This window comes from Candoia aspera, chromosome 11, assembly GCF_035149785.1.
Source record: "Candoia aspera isolate rCanAsp1 chromosome 11, rCanAsp1.hap2, whole genome shotgun sequence".
Lineage (NCBI taxonomy): Eukaryota > Metazoa > Chordata > Lepidosauria > Squamata > Boidae > Candoia > Candoia aspera.
The window spans coordinates 5,919,623-5,932,523 of record NC_086163.1 but is presented as its reverse complement, the minus strand read 5'-3'; the positions used below and the strand labels follow the sequence as shown (position 1 = coordinate 5,932,523).

At 43.8% G+C, this 12,901-nt stretch overlaps 1 protein-coding gene across 2 annotated transcripts in view; it reads left to right on the top strand.

Annotated features, from left to right (window-relative positions):
• BBS2 (Bardet-Biedl syndrome 2) overlaps positions 1-12,826 on the top strand; it is a 32,277-nt gene extending 19,451 nt beyond the window's left edge. For both annotated transcript variants that reach the window (XM_063312960.1, XM_063312961.1), the window contains 9 exons: positions 1,359-1,498; positions 2,950-3,097; positions 4,255-4,426; positions 5,938-6,067; positions 7,208-7,339; positions 8,257-8,394; positions 9,301-9,413; positions 10,616-10,764; positions 12,222-12,826. In XM_063312960.1, the coding sequence (XP_063169030.1) occupies positions 1,359-1,498; positions 2,950-3,097; positions 4,255-4,426; positions 5,938-6,067; positions 7,208-7,339; positions 8,257-8,394; positions 9,301-9,413; positions 10,616-10,764; positions 12,222-12,328 (1,229 nt within the window). In that variant the 3' untranslated portion in view covers positions 12,329-12,826. The remainder of the gene's footprint in view (positions 1-1,358; positions 1,499-2,949; positions 3,098-4,254; positions 4,427-5,937; positions 6,068-7,207; positions 7,340-8,256; positions 8,395-9,300; positions 9,414-10,615; positions 10,765-12,221) is intronic.
• The last annotated feature ends 75 nt before the right edge of the window (positions 12,827-12,901 follow it).

Sequence of the window (12,901 nt, the reverse complement as noted above, 5' to 3'; positions counted from 1 at the left end):
AAAACTCCTTTGCAAGTTCAAGGCCTTTCATGAGTGGGAACAGTGTGAGTGGCTGAATGAAAGCAGAAATATTCTGCTGCTCCTGCAGCCCTCGCTTATCAAGGCTGATCTTTCAAGCCCTGCCTAACACAGGCATCTAGGGGTGAAATCAAATAGATGAAGGGGTATGAAAAATTTCCAGAATGGGACATACCAACTCAGATAGTCCTAACTTCAGAATCAACAGTTCTGTGTGTTCCAGAAGCAGCCCAGTCTTGAAAGAGGCCCATTCTGACTCTTCTGGAATAGTCAGAATGAGCCAGTTTTGATGTCATCAAAACATTTTGAGGTTGGAACGTTCGGTGATAAAGCGTTTTCCACACTCCTAAAACAGAATTAATTCCAGACCTGGCCAAATGTTGCTCTTCTATAAGCCATCAGCCATGTTTTCTGGATTCCATATATTTTTATACCTCCGGCACAGAGCTGCAGAGTGTAGTGTGTCCAACCTGGCCAAGGCAAAAGCCCGACAAAATTTCAGAATTGGAATTGAAGTGAGATAAGCATTCAGTGGTGTTTATGTCCAAGTGGAGATGGCTCTGTGGAATCCCTAAGCCAGATGTTCCCTTGCTGCTCTCTCTCTAGGGAATCAAGGAAGGTATATATTTATCCCATTCTACAGGACTACCCTGGTAGAGAGCACAATGTCTGTCTGTCACTTCAGGACCGACATCTCTTTCCAGCTTGCCTGATTTTGGGCTACCGTTTGTTGTATCCACCCTACCTACGGTTGACATTTAGCACAAATTTTGGTGATTGCCACTGCTATTTGTACTACAGTTACTGTAATAATGTATTTTATGTAATTTTATTGCATTTTTAAAATGTTATTAATAATTACAGGTCTGTGTATTTTATTGTTATGCTTTCTGGCCCAAATTAATCCACAGTTCCCATTGCAGTCGAAGTGGCTTTTATCACTACTTCTCCCCCTGATTTCAATCAGATCTAAATTCAGATAACGCTGTCTGACTCTATCCCAACGTGCTTAAGAAGGCAAGCATTTAAAATAAAATACATTACCAAGTTGAGGGTGACTTGCTTGGATTTTGTCTTTTAACTGGTGTCTTTCTGTTTCTCTGTGTGTGTCCGTGTACACAAGTGTTTATTATATATTAGAGTTCTTGTTGAACTTCAGCAGGATGAATAATAATCTGGAAGTCAAACTGTAGAACTGGCCTTTAATCTCACAAGACCAACACTTTGCTTCATTGGTTTGGATTGGACCGGTATATCCTACAAACGGTTGCTATTGTGTGCTTAGACCAGGCTAAATTTGGTGTCCCAAGAGCATACTTCTGGGCTTTGTTTTTATACAGTGCGAGGATACCTGCCGGGCAGCCAAGAGATGAAGGGAAAGCTGATGGACACAAGTGTGGAGCAAGATCTGATTCGAGAGCTTAGTCAGAAGAAACAAAACTTGCTACTTGAATTACGCAACTATGAAGAAAATTCAAAGGTAATTTATATAAAGCTGGAGAATCTAGAATTGATCTTGGCCTATGGTGAAGCGAGCAAGTCAAGCTTCAACGGTTGGGTTTTAGAAGTTCAGGAGTTAAAGAAAACATTGCTTCCTGCTTTATTTTGTCCTTATTCTATTTTGCAGATGAAGAATTAAGGTTAAACAAAAAAGATAGACTAAGCAGTAATTTCTTAGCTGATTGGGACAATTGCTTTGCTGGGATATGCATCTTAAACTTGGATTGACATTTTGTGAAAGAAAGGAAGTAAAAAACATGATCCATATGATCCAGCAATAAAGGGCTTCAGAACTAATAACAATAACAAGAGACAGATCTATACAACTGACCCCACCATCTTTTAACAGATGCTAACATTGAGTCCTTCCAGGATGTTTTACAGATCACCATACAGGTAGTTCTCGCTTAACAACCGTTCGTTTAGTGACCATCTGGAGTTATGATGGCACTGAAAAAACCGACTTATGACCATTCCTCACATTTATGACTGTGGCAGTGTCCCTGTGGTCACATGATTTGAGTGCTTGGCAACCAACATGCATTTACAACAGTTGCAACGTCCCACAGTCATGTGATCGCCATTTTTGACTGTCCCAGCTGGCTTCTGATAAGCAAAATCAATAGGGAACTGCGTGATTCGCTTAACAACCACACGGTTTGCTTAATGACCATGTGATTCACTTAATGGCCGCCGCAAAAATGGTCGTAAAATTGGGTCCGGATTCGCTTAATGACCTCAGCTTAGGGACCTACATTCTGGTCCCAGTTGTGGTCATTAAGCGAGGACTACCCGTACAAGATCTCATGAAGGAGTCAATTTCCCTTTGGAAAAGCTTCCTCAGTTATTTTGCCTTCTGGGAATTTGGAGTGATCTTAGATCCTGGTTATTGTGTGTGTTTATGGACATTACGTTTTATCTGTGCTTGGAAACGCAGTGTAATAAAAAAGGAGATTGTTCATTCAGTCTAATTGGGAGGGGAGAAGACAGAAGAGTCCCAGGAGAGAGAGTGTATTTTAAAAAACCAAGACTCTTGTTACTCCCATTGCTGTCTGGGGGCATTACAACGAAAGGGGTTGGGGGTGGAGTGGGGAGACCCTTCCCTTTCCAATAGTCAGCTGACCCTATTTGACTGGTTGGCATCCGAGTCACAAGTGAAAATGGAACAATTTTTTCTTTCTCTGTAAAATAGGAATATTGATAGAGAAGAGCAATTTACATCATGCATTAAGAAATGCACATATGGGTATCTTTGGTAGGTAACAAGAATAAACATTTGGGCCTGAATTCAGAACTTCCTGTCTCAGTGAAAGCGAAGTACAAAAACATTTTGCCAGTGCTAATGGAAAGCTTTTACGATTAGCGGACCCAATTTTATTTTACGTATGCATCGTCCATGATTTCGAATAAGGTCTGAATTTTGTTGTACAGCAGGTGGAGTTGAACACTCAGGTGAATGAGATGGATGGGCAGAGGGGTGTGATCCCAGCGAACACGCAGCTCCAGACGACAATGTCGGTCAGCCTGGGGTCGGAAACTGAATCTGCTCACGTGGAACTGTGCATTTCCACATCCAATGGTAAGTCAGGATGAGCAGCAAAAGTTCTTGTAGTCCTTGACTTATGACCATTTGTTTAGCGACCGTTCAAAGTTACAATGGTGCTGAAGAAAGTGACTTATGAACGGTCCTTGTACTTATGACCATTGCAGCATCCCTGCGGTCACGTGATCAAAATTCAGGAGCTTTGCAACCGGCATGTATTTATGACAGTTGCAGTGTCCCAAGGCCATGTGATTGCCATTTACGACCTTCCCAGCTGGCTTCTGACAAGCAAAGTCAATGGTGAACTGTGTGATTCACTTAACAGCCGTGTGATTCACTTAATGACTGTGGCAAAAAAGGTTGTCAAATTGGGTTTGGTCACATGATGCCTTGCTTAATGACCACACTGCTTAGCGATGAATTTTCTGGTCCCTATTGTGGTCATAAGTTGAGGACTATCTTTATAATCTCTGTACCTCTTGGCTGTGAGCGCCTGAGGAAGATGTTTCCTTTGATGTGAATCAGGCATTTGCTTCCTCCACTGAGCTTTCTGCCTGATCTTTTTAAGAACCTGAGCATTTCACTGGCCAGAGGAATGCAGCTGGGCCAGGGGGACTTCTGTTATTTAGTTATCATATGCGAAGAATAGTCCACACGTCAAATATAAGGGTCAGCATCTCATGGCAAAATACCTGAGCAGATCCATAGCACACTTGAGGCCGCAAGTGAAATGTCAGGTTGGTTTCCTCCGGTGGTGGCGGCGGTGATGATTTTGGCTTCTTTCCTGTCCTGTCTGAGCCCTTTGCAGTCCCGGAGAAAAGTTCTTTAAATGAAGAAACACCTTCATCTCTAAAGTGCTGTGATTGCTTCTCCTCGGTGCTCGCCACGAACCTTCGGTATGGCGGCTCCCACCTGGTACGGTGCGTGTCCTTCTGGCCGTCCTCTCTAGCCAGCCTCTGGGTCATGGCATCAGAGTGGTCCGGGGAGCTTTACAGTGGTCAAACATTACGCCTTCGTGACATCCAAATATTCCATCAGGTTCTAATGGACGGTTGCCGTTGGCGGAATTTCCTCCGTCGGTGCTGGGCTGTCAAGGTTGCCGTAAACTTTTGTCCTCCGCTTCAGTGGATTTTGAAAGCCATATGAGAAACTCAGTGAAGCTCGTGAAGAGGGAATGTCTTTTTTTGTTTAAGATACCATTATCCGGGCGGTGCTGATCTTTGCTGAGGGCATCTTTGAAGGCGAGAGTCACGTGATCCATCCCAGTCCTCAGCATCTCTCAAGCAACGTCAAAGTCCCACTCTCTCCCCCGAAAGACGTTCCAGTTGAGCTGAACATCAAAGCGTTTGTGGGATACAAGAATAGGTAAGGGCTTGGCAGGTTTCCCATAAATGGCCCTGTTCCCAGGCCCTTTGATGGGCTGAGGCACGTTTCCTCCTGGGCTTTATTTTAGAAGCAGGGATCCTGAATTATGGGGGAGAAGTTGGGAGAAAGAGAATGCGTCGAGAACTAGATGGTATTCGATAACCTCTAAGCCCTTGGGCCTTTTTTCGAGTCAGCAAGTGCCAGCATTTTGCATTCAGCAGTTTTTTCATGTTTTGAAGAAACAGACCTATTTCTGTGTTTGTAGATACTGCGGAGCCAGGATCCTCAGGCTGTTCATTGTGTGCGAATGGGTTGAAATTTCATATTTGGCTTGCAGTGGTACAGGAAATGAACACATCTGTGCATACAGCTAAATTATGCGGTAGGCTGTTTTTTCCAACCTGGGTGCCTTCCATATGTACAGAGGTCAATTCTTGGATGTCTCAGGAAGCAGAGTGGGTCTATAGCGGTAGGCAGAAATGCTGGTACTTAGTTGGAAGGATCTTGGAGGGAAAATTCCTCCAGATCTAGAACAGGGTTTCTCAACCGTAGCGACTTTTAAGAGATGTGGACTTCAATTCCCAGAATTCCCCAGCCAGCAAGCTGGGAATTCTGGGAGTTGAAGTCCACACCTCTTAAAAGTTGTCAAGATTGGGAAACACTGATCTAGAATATTATACTCCTCATCCCAGATGGATGGACGGTTAAAAGTTGAAACCAGCAGCTTTAGTTGAGTCTGCCTAGCACATTTCTCCTTCCCTTCCACTACCTGTCATTTCCAAAATCTTTTGCATTCTGGGGAGTCCAGGTAAGTACATTTAAAAACCCTTCCACAGTTAAAATAGTAGTCTCATTTGAAATACTGTCTTTAAATGAGAACCTAATTTGAACTTAATAGCCTTTAATGAAGAGATATAAAATGTTTTGCTTGGTCTTTCCATTTGCATGTGTGCATTTTTTTTTAGCACAATCTTGGCGGTAGAAGGAAGAATCAGGCATACAGAATATTGGGAAATTTATAGGAGTTGGAAGAAACTTTTTAGGAAGGTAGATAAAGAGCTGCAAAAGGAATGAAACCAGGTTCTCCCATCTGCATCTGGAAACTGCTAGCTGCTCTGGGCCTTGAATGTACCCATCTATTGTACTTTTAAGCATCTGCAGTCACTCATGAGGCCCAGAAACATGCTTTATTTTTAAACAAGAGCTCAAGTTTCCAGAGACATCTTTTTTAAAAAAATTACTTGATAGCATTAAGCCATCTGTGGCTGTGTGTGCATGAGGGATGTTTTGCATAGTAATGTGAAGATGGGTAGAACACTAAAAAGGAGAAAATAAAATGGAGGTGATTTTTTTTTTCATTTTTTTCCCCACTCTGTGAATGCAAAATGATTGATAGGACCAGGACGTCATAGAAGGAATCATGGCTTGCTTAGATAACCTTAACATGAATGCAGATGATTAAGGATGCATCCGTTAAGCTGCCTTGATTATTTTGTTTGATGCCTTCCCAGCACGCAGTTCCATGTTTTTGAGCTGTCGCGGCAACTCCCTCGCTTCTCCATGTATTCAGTGTGCAGCCCAGACTCTGTGGCCAGGCCTCTGAGCTTTGTGAAGTTCACTCTTGGCGAGAGGGTGCAGATGGTAAGTCTTTGGCTCTCTCCTCTCTTTTTTATCTTGGTTGTAGCAAAGGTTTCATTTGGTAATTCCATCGGAGGAGAGCAGCCAGCAATGTAGCATCTGATGCTTGCTCTTTAACACAAGGGCAGTATTTGTGTGCCTGGTGTCTCTATTAACCAGGAGTTGTTTCAGTGAATTAGTAGAGGCTTCTGCTGCCTGTTAACCAAAGCTTTGAGCTTATAGTTGGTAGCAGAGGGAGAAATGCAGAAGGGGGCAGAAATAGAAGCAGGCCTAAGGAGAAGGACATGGGGTGGAGGTGAGCTAACTTTGAATGTAAATCCTATATATTCTTGTAATAAATACAAGAACAAATGAAAGCAATAGGCAAGGAGGGAGAACAACCCTTCTTTTTGTTGCCTACTATTTACTCCTTCCTTACTCTGAAGGGAAACATTAGGTTTTGCTTGGCTATGGTAGTGAGGAGGCACCAAAATGCAGTGCATGGCAGGCATTGAGCCCCCTCCAAAGGAATGTGCTGCCTATTTCTCCTTAAACCAGAGCCAACTCCATCCTTGCTTCTACCACTCCACAGCTGGCAAGGTGGAAAAACTGTACATCTGGCTCTTAATATCAGAGGTGGCCCATGGGCAGCAGTTGTCCTCAGTGGACAAGCATCAAACTTGCTGGATCTGTTTTTTTTTAATTAGAATCCTATGTTCACCAGCTAGAATACTCGAATCATGGTTTACCAGCTATAGATAGGAGCTGTTACAACAATAGTACCTCCTGTCTCTCAGACTTCTTAAACCCAGGATACAGGTACTCCTCATTTAGTGACTGCCTCATTTAATGACTGTTCACAGTTACAACAGTAATGAATAAGTAATTTTATGACCAATCCTTGCATTTATGACCTTCGCAGGTCTGTAAAGCAAAGGAAAACTGAACTGAGATCTTAAGCATAGTTGCGGTTTCACTTAGTGACCGCTTCACTTAATGACTGAGTTGCCATTCCCAATTGTGGTCACTAAACGAGGACTGCCTGTGGTTGCATGTGTGTTTCCTATATGTGTTTGTGTAGGGCATCAGCTGCAGATCACCAAAGATTTATCAGGGCGTTGCAACCTGTTCTCAAAACTCACCCTTGTGAATTTATGCTTCAAGGTCATCATGTGGCTAAAACAAAGCTTCCTGTTACCAGAGGATGTGGAGATACAGAATGAGTCCTTTGAAGTCTGCTTTACCTCCCTGCGTGACACAGGGCAGCTGCGCATCCAAATGCATTCCGGTGGAGAGGTACTGCTTTCTTGTGTCATTACCTTGCAATTAGGCTGGGAATGGGCCTTTTCTTGGTCTCCTTGGGGGAATCAGAATTCACCCAGGAGACCAGGCAAGAAAGGTTTGCTGGCAAGACGGCCATTTCCATTCTGGCATACCGATTTGCCACAAACGATGAGTGCAGAGGTTGCAAAGTTGTTGTGGTTATTTTGATTAAGGTGTCACTCTGCTTGGAGGCATTGGCTCGGATATATACTTTTACAAGTTACGGCCTCTTCCTTTTATGTAACTCTTTGGATTTTTGAAGCGCGTTCTTGGAATAATGCAAGAAGGATTTAAGTTAGAGGCAGGCTGGTCCTCATCCAAGGTGACTTTCAGTGGATGAGTTTCCTTGCTTGTGAAAACCTCTAGCCTTTCTCACTCTGTTTTTTGAAACTCTTTTAAGTAATCCATATCCCAATCTCTTGATTCTAAAGGCAGCTTACAAGAGATTTGCTCTCATATATACACATACTCCAGTCCTTAGTCTCCTGTCCTATGAGCAGGAACAGAGTATGGTTCTCTTAGAGCAGTGTTTCTCAACCCTGGCAACTTGAAGAGGTGTGGACTTCAACTCCCAGAATTCCCCAGCCAGCATGGCATTGCCAAGGTTGAGAAACACTGTCTTAGAGGAAGGAAGCTGTTCCTAATGGCACCAAATGGCATGGCTGATAGCAGTGAACAGTCTCTGCTTCTCATCAGCCTTGTAGGCCCAGGGCTGCTGCTGTAAGCCATTACATGCTAGTTTCCTCACAACAGATTCTCATTCCAGGTTAGCTCTTGGGCTGTCCTAGCTTGGCTTCAGGAGTGTTAAGGCTCTTTAAACATCAACTTCTGCCGTTGTCATGAGTTTGGGGAAAATCTGAGGCTTATTTTTTGTCTTTTCTGGCTATTAGATCTCCATTAACACTGATAACATTGACCTGGCTGGTGACATCATCCAGTCAATGGCCTCATTTTGGGCAATTGAAGACTTGCAGGTTGAAGCAGATTTCCCTGTGTATTTTGAGGAGGTGCGCCAGGCCTTGGCTGTGGTAAGTGAGCGAGCAAGGCTTCTCAAACGTATCTGGGGTACCGATAGAAGAGAGTATCTGTAGCTCAGGGTTGAATTGTGGAGTTCTTGGTGCTCTCTGAGCTTGGTGGGTGGCTTGCAGATGTTTATATACTGTATAGTAACTTGGCCTGCCAGGCAGCAAACCGCACACTCCCTCGCACTGATAATGATACCTAGTTGGGCCATGAAATGCCCGCAAGCAGCAGCCAAGCTCAGAGAGCACCAAGGACTCCCTATCTGGGATACCTCAGTGTGATGGACTGGCATTACCTAGATAGATGGAAATGAGCAGGAGCAAAGGAGATCCATGAATTTGGTGGGCCACAGGCAAGAGATCTTTTCGGGGGCTTTGAAATAGTGAACTATGACCAACTGGTCTGTCTAGGACTTTCCTAAAAAAGCACCACTCTCAGATTATTTCTCTTTCAGCAGATCAGGCCATCTTCTCTTGGAAGAGATTCCTTCTTTCAGGGCTGCACAGGCTAATTGTCTCTCCGCTGATGGAATTTATGCTGCGTTTCAGACGAACTTGTAACAGGAGAACCGAGTTGTCAACAACAGTGCTTTTAAGCTAGAGATCCATTCAACAAAATTACTTTTTTTGTTTGGATCCGAATTACCCAGCCATGGGGTTTGGAGTGCTAATGATTTTGGAAATGGATGTCTGTGGTGACAGGTGGAGTCCCGGACCCACAAAATCTCAAGGGAATATTAGGCCAGGAGGTCCTTTTAATGTTCCAAGGAGTGACTCCGTAACGTTAGGACTTCAGGGATCCCAGGCAGTTCAGGGACTCCCTTTGGTTTCCAGGAAACCAAATGTGTAAGTCCCGGGTCTGCCCAGCACTTATTATGGGTGTCTTAAATTGTGGATGTTTCTCCTACATAGGTGGACAGTTCTCATGCGGTTTGTCAGAAGCTCACAGCCACCCTGGCTGACAGCTCCGGTCTCATCCGCAGCATGTTGGTTCAAGCAGAAGATTCACGCCTCATGGGAGACTGGTGAGTGTTTTCAGAGAATAATACTGATTGGCCAGAACAAAACTGCTACTTGATCAAAACAAAACGAGACTAGAAGCCAGGCTTCAGATGCACTATGGGGAAAGCTCCTGAACTGAATTGCAGCGGGACAGATACTTGACACCTAGTACAGGTAGTCCTCGTTTAGCTACTGCCTTGTTTAGTGACCGTTTGCAGTTATGACGGGGATAAAAAAATAACTTTAGGACCAATCCTCGCATTTATGACCTTCGCAGGTCTGTAAAGCAAAGGAAAGCTGAAGTAAGATCATAAACACACATGTGGTTTCACTTAGTGATCGCTTCACTGAATGACCGAGTTGCCAGTCCCAATTGTTGTTGCTGAATGACGACTACCTGCATTGTATTAAAAAGCAGCATTTATTAGTCTATGGTTAGTGCCCAAGATATTTATGTTTTTTTGTATTCTCCTACAAATAAATCTATTGCTGTGAAACATTTGCCAGCGTTAGAGATGGGATGGGATAGTTCTTTTAGGAAGGGCAAAATAGGCACCTAGAACGATGGTCGCACTCTCAGAGACACATTTGAATCAGATCTCTGGATGCATCTGTGTGAAAATGTAATGTAATGATTAATTATCCTAATATATTTTCAAGATGAAGCAAATCCCTGATCCAGGATGCTGTCGCAGACTGGCAGTTAGGTGCAGGTACAGTTGTGTTACAGTTATACAAACAAGTTGCTCTGAGCGAGATGGGGGGTGACGAAATATGAAATATCAACCAACCAACCAACCAACCAACCAGCCTCCAAATATAAGAATTCTTGTCACATAATCCTGTCCTCGGCCCATAATTACTTTTTCATTGTGACAGCAAGCACTTTTGTGCTAGTTACTCGAAACTCTGCAAGATGTTGGAAAGGAAATCATGACTCCCCTTAAGAAGTTCTCTTTCCTTCAGAAAGCCCAAAATGAAGGCCAGTAAAGAGGGGAGGGAGAAGATGCAGGACCCAGGAAGTTGCGAAGAGCCTCACATACTAAAATGCCAAGAGATGCAAGCGTCCAGCAGCAGGCTGTGCTGCCCTTCCATCTCCTTCTCCAGAACATCCAGATTTTGTGACTAACAGGAGCCTGAGGAATGCTCGTCTTGGATCCGTTGCATGCCAAGTCACAACGAAATAGCTTTTGACGTCGTTCTTCATTTTTGTTTACCCCTACAGGAGAAATATGAAGAAGCGGTATATGGAATTGTATGACCTCAACAGGGATTTGTTGTCTCAGTACAAGATTCGCTGTACCAATCACACCAAGCTCTTAAATAACCTCAAAGCAATAAATCAGGCCATCCAACGAGCAGGAAATCTCCGAGGTAGGTCCTGAGGGAGGGATGCAGAGGATTATTTGTCACTTAAATATCATGCCACTTTGAGGTTTAAAAAGAAGCGTATGCTTAAGGGAATTATAACTTGGAAAGAGATAGGTGTGTGAATTTTGAGTGTGGATGCTCAGTTCTTGGGCTTTTGCAAGCATTCAGCTGAATGCAGAGAAATCTTTATACCAGGTAGAAAATATACTCTCCCGGTCATTTGGCTGGAGGTCTAAAGGGGAGTTAGGCCTGCATTTCCTTGAACTTGGGGAAAGCTCTCTGCGTGATCAGTTCCCAGATAAAGGCCAGTGGTCCTGTGGAAAGCTCTACTCACATGCTTATGTTGAGTCCAAATGCAGGAGGTGCTGCTTCCTACGTTATTAAAACCTTAACAGGAGAATGAAGATGTGCTGGCAGTTCTAATTATTTTGAGTTGCCGCTGATGGGAAAAAGCGGTCCAGCTGAAAGCTGCCAATAAAATCATTGCTTTGGTTTGGGGAAGAGTAAATGAGCATTCATTTGGCACGGATTCCTTAGAGAAGTAATATTTTGGAAAGCAGGAGCTTTTCTCCTAAGGCACAGTCCTGTAGGACAGGGTTCCTCGACCTTGGCAACTCTAAGCTGTGTGGACTTCAACTACATGGCTGGGGAATTCTGGGAGTTGAAGTCCGCACAGCTTGGAGTTGCCAAGGTCGAGGAACCCTGCTGTAGGAGAAACAAAAACTGCCACAAGAAAGAAAATGGTTCTGCTGCGCTGGGCCTTTCTTATAGGGAAGGGAGGCAGTTTGAGGATCCTGTTGCCGAGAGAGGCCTTTGTATTACACGCTACGAATCACAATCTGGACTACTTTGGTCCCAATTTGCAGCTCAGCAGAGTTCAGTCCTCCCCCTCCTAGCAGGACATAAAAGCAGTGCTCCCAAAGAGGCAAGTGTTGGTCCACTCTTTCTCCAGATTTGTTGAAGTGGGAGGCCTCTTTACACAGAAGAATCTCATTTGCTTTTATCGGCTTCATCAATAAGATTAACCAAAAGCACAAATAGGATTTTGGAGAATGTGCTGTTCTTCTTCACATTAGTCACATCTGGAGTGGGAACGGCCTTTTCTTTTTCTCAGGGCTTTATTTTTACTCCAGCCTCAAATCCCCAATTTGTTTTCCTCTTGCATGGTTTCGAGCATGCCTTTGATTCTCCTTTTAGACTGCTGGGGTAGGAGATGCTGGCACATGACCGCTGGCATGGCATTCCTAACAGGTAAAACGGGCCAAGAGGCCCATCAGCCTTCATAGTAAATTCAAAATACGCAAACAGGGAGAAGCAGGAATGGCTTTGTTCTGCACAGGCTGTTCCCTCTAAGCCCTCAGCTGCTTGGGGGAACGCTTCCCCTTCTGAACAAAAGAGGCTTCTTCATTTGAATTCTTAGAACACGACAGACTTGGTTAACTTTGCTTTTCTTTCCCCAGTTGGGAAACCCAAGATGCAAGTGATTGCTGCCTGCCGGGATGCTATTAAGAACAACAGCATTAATGTGCTTATCAAAATAATGCGTCTGGGGACAACTTCCTCTTGATCGGTGAAGCTTGGAGGTGATCCAAGTGCCAGCCCAGGGAGACAATCAGGAAGATCTAGCAGCAGATAGACAGTAGATTATGCTGTCAGACGAGTGCCCGGTGGAGTTCAGTATGGAGACTTTACTAGGACTGAACAGTCTAGTGCCTGGGGTAGAAGAGAGGAGGCCAGTATGCTTGCTCTATATGAATATCATGCTAGCTGAGAGATGCCTAAGCTTTTATGGACATAAGCTGGGAATTTCAGAAGCTGAAACCACCCTGGAGGGTGTTTCTTAAAATAGCAATTTTTGATTCTTCAATAAAACTGACAGACCTCAGTCCATCTGTATGGTTTAGTCCATTCTAGAGGAGGAGAAAATGTAATCTAGCTTTGTATGAAGCAAGACGCTGAAAGCTTAAGGTAATACCGAACCTTTTTTACTATTATAAACTAATGTGAGGTCTGGAGATGATTAAAAATAAAGTTTAAAAAGTGTCATCGCCCTTTTCAAATTTAAGTTTCTGGCTCAGAATTTTGTCTGGTTTTTAAATTGGCTCCAACTATTATAATGCAGTTAGGATTGGCCCTTTAG